The sequence below is a fragment of the Penaeus vannamei genome, chromosome 21, assembly GCF_042767895.1.
Source record: "Penaeus vannamei isolate JL-2024 chromosome 21, ASM4276789v1, whole genome shotgun sequence".
Lineage (NCBI taxonomy): Eukaryota > Metazoa > Arthropoda > Malacostraca > Decapoda > Penaeidae > Penaeus > Penaeus vannamei.
Genome location: NC_091569.1, coordinates 29,630,395 through 29,632,894, shown reverse-complemented (window position 1 = coordinate 29,632,894; position 2,500 = coordinate 29,630,395). Strand labels below are relative to the sequence as shown.

The 2,500-nt window shown below is 38.6% G+C and overlaps 1 protein-coding gene across 1 annotated transcript in view; it reads right to left on the bottom strand.

The window, feature by feature from the left end:
• LOC113802696 (carbonic anhydrase-related protein 10) overlaps window positions 1-2,500 on the bottom strand; it is a 247,497-nt gene that overhangs the window by 42,080 nt on the left and 202,917 nt on the right. The window contains exon 7 of the mRNA XM_070136313.1: window positions 584-718. Coding sequence (XP_069992414.1) covers window positions 584-718 — 135 coding nt within the window. The remainder of the gene's footprint in view (window positions 1-583; window positions 719-2,500) is intronic.

Below are 2,500 nucleotides of genomic sequence, written 5' to 3'. Positions count from 1 at the left end.
CCTCCCCTCTTCTTGCCTCTCTCCTTTCCCTAGACTTCTATCCCCTCCCCTCAACTTGCCTCTGTCCCTCCCCCTCCCGCCTTCCCCTAGACTTCTATCCCCTCCCCTCCCTCCCTCCCTCCCCTCCCCTCTCCTTCCCTCCCTCTCCTTCCCCTAGACTTCTATCCTATCCCCTCCCATCTACTTCCCTCTCTCCCTCCCCCATCTCCTAGACTTCTATCCCCTCCCCTCTTCTTCCCCTCCCCTTCCCTCCCCTCTCCCTCCCTCCCCTTCCCCTAGACTTGTATCCCCTCCCTCCCTCCCTCCCTCCCCTTCCCTCTCTCCCTTCCTCCTCCCCCGTCCTATAGACTTCTATCCCCTCCCCTCCCCTCTTCTTCCCCTCCTCCCCCCTCTCCCTCCCTCCTCCCCCTTCCCACTAGACTTCTATCCCTCTCACCCTTCCCTCTCTCCTTCCCTCTCTCGCTCTCTCCCTCCCTCCCCCTCCCTTAGACCTATCCCCTCCCCTCCCTCCTCTCCCTTCCCCTCTTTAATTACCAAATCAGACACGACAATCACGCGCTCGCATCACACCGCTCACACTCACCTGTTTGTCGAGTGTGAAGTGAATGTTGGTCCGTATGGTTCGGTGATGCGCCGTCTGGATGGGTCGGAAATTATTGGCTACGGGAGCGTTGGCTAAAGTCGAATTGCCTTGTCTCAGCGCCCGTAGTTGCCTCATCTGGTGGGGGGGAAGGGAGGGGGAAGGGAGGGGATGGGAGGGGAGGAGAGGGTGGAAAGGGGGAAGGTGGGGAGGGGAGGGTGAGGGTGGGGAGGGAAGGGGAGGGGAGGAGAGGGAATAGGGAGGGGATGGAGGTTGGGGGAAAGGAGGGGATGGGGAGGGTGGGGAGGAGAGGGAATAAGGGGAGGGGTGGGGGTTGGGGGTGAAGGAGGAGGATGGCGAAGCGAAACGAGGAGAAGGGAGAGGGGAAGGGAGGGGGGGGAGGGGAGGAGAGGGGATAGGGGGGAATGGGGTGAGGGGAAAGGGAGGGAAGGAATAGGAATAGGGGAGGGAAACGAGGGAATGAGAGGGAAGGGGAAAAGGGAGGAATAGGGGAGGGAGAGAAAGCACAAAAATTATAAAATATTGATTTACTAAAAATATATTGATGATGTCATAAATAATCATAGTGATGATAGGAATGATATTAAACATAATAATGAGAATAATTATGATAAAGATAACAAAACTACGAAGATAATGATAATAACAATATTGATAATGATAATAATGGCAATCATTATAATAACAAAAATAATGATGATAACAACAATGATAATTACAGTAATGATAGTAAGGATGATAAAGGTATTGTTAAGAAAACAACAACAACAACAAAAAAACGAATAAAATAAAGAGAAAAATCAACAACAACAAAATTAGCAAGAAAATCAAACCATGTGTCCGTATGAAAGGAAAATGATTAGATTAAAAGACAAACGAAACAGAAAAATAAAAGAAAATACAAAAAGAATCAAAAAGAAAGAAAGAAAGAATACATTATTGCGTATCTAAAAAAAAGGAAAATGAATGAAAGAAAGAAAAAAAAAGAAAAAAAAAGAAAGAAAGAAAAAAAAACAAAGAAAGAAAGAAAAAAAAGAAAGAAAGAAAAAACAATTGAAGGCAATGACCCACGAAGAAGAGGGAGGGAGTTTAATTGTGAATGTCAGTCGTAACAAATTCCCCAAATGTGAACGTTAGTATAAATGGTAATTTAATTGAGACGATCACATTAATGAACAAAATGCAAATGCAATCGGGAATGAAAGAGGAATTAAGTATAAAATAATGATGGAAAGAAACTAAGCCGGCAATAAGGAAAGGAGTAGGATAGAGAAATGCTATATCTATAACTATCTATCTATCTATCTATCTATCTATCTATCTATATATATATATATATATATATATATATATATATATATATATATTATATATATATATATATATATATATATATATATATATATATATATATATATAATAAGGAAAGGAGCAGGATAGAGAAATGCTATATCTATAACTATCTATCTATCTATCTATATATATATATATATAGATAAATAAATATATAGATATATATATACATATATATATATATATATATATATATATATATATATTATATATATATATATACATATATATATGTGTGTGTGTGTGTGTGTGTGTATGTACATACATATATACATATATATATATATATATATATATATATATATATATATATATATATATATATATATATATATATATATATATATATATATATGTATATACATATATATATGAATATACATACATACATAAATACATACATATATGTATATATATATATATATATATATATATATATATATAAATGTATATATTTACATATATGTATATAGGCATACATATATGAACAGATGAACAGGTAGTTCCTATCAAATCCTCTGAGTAGATGACCATTCCGCTTCCTCA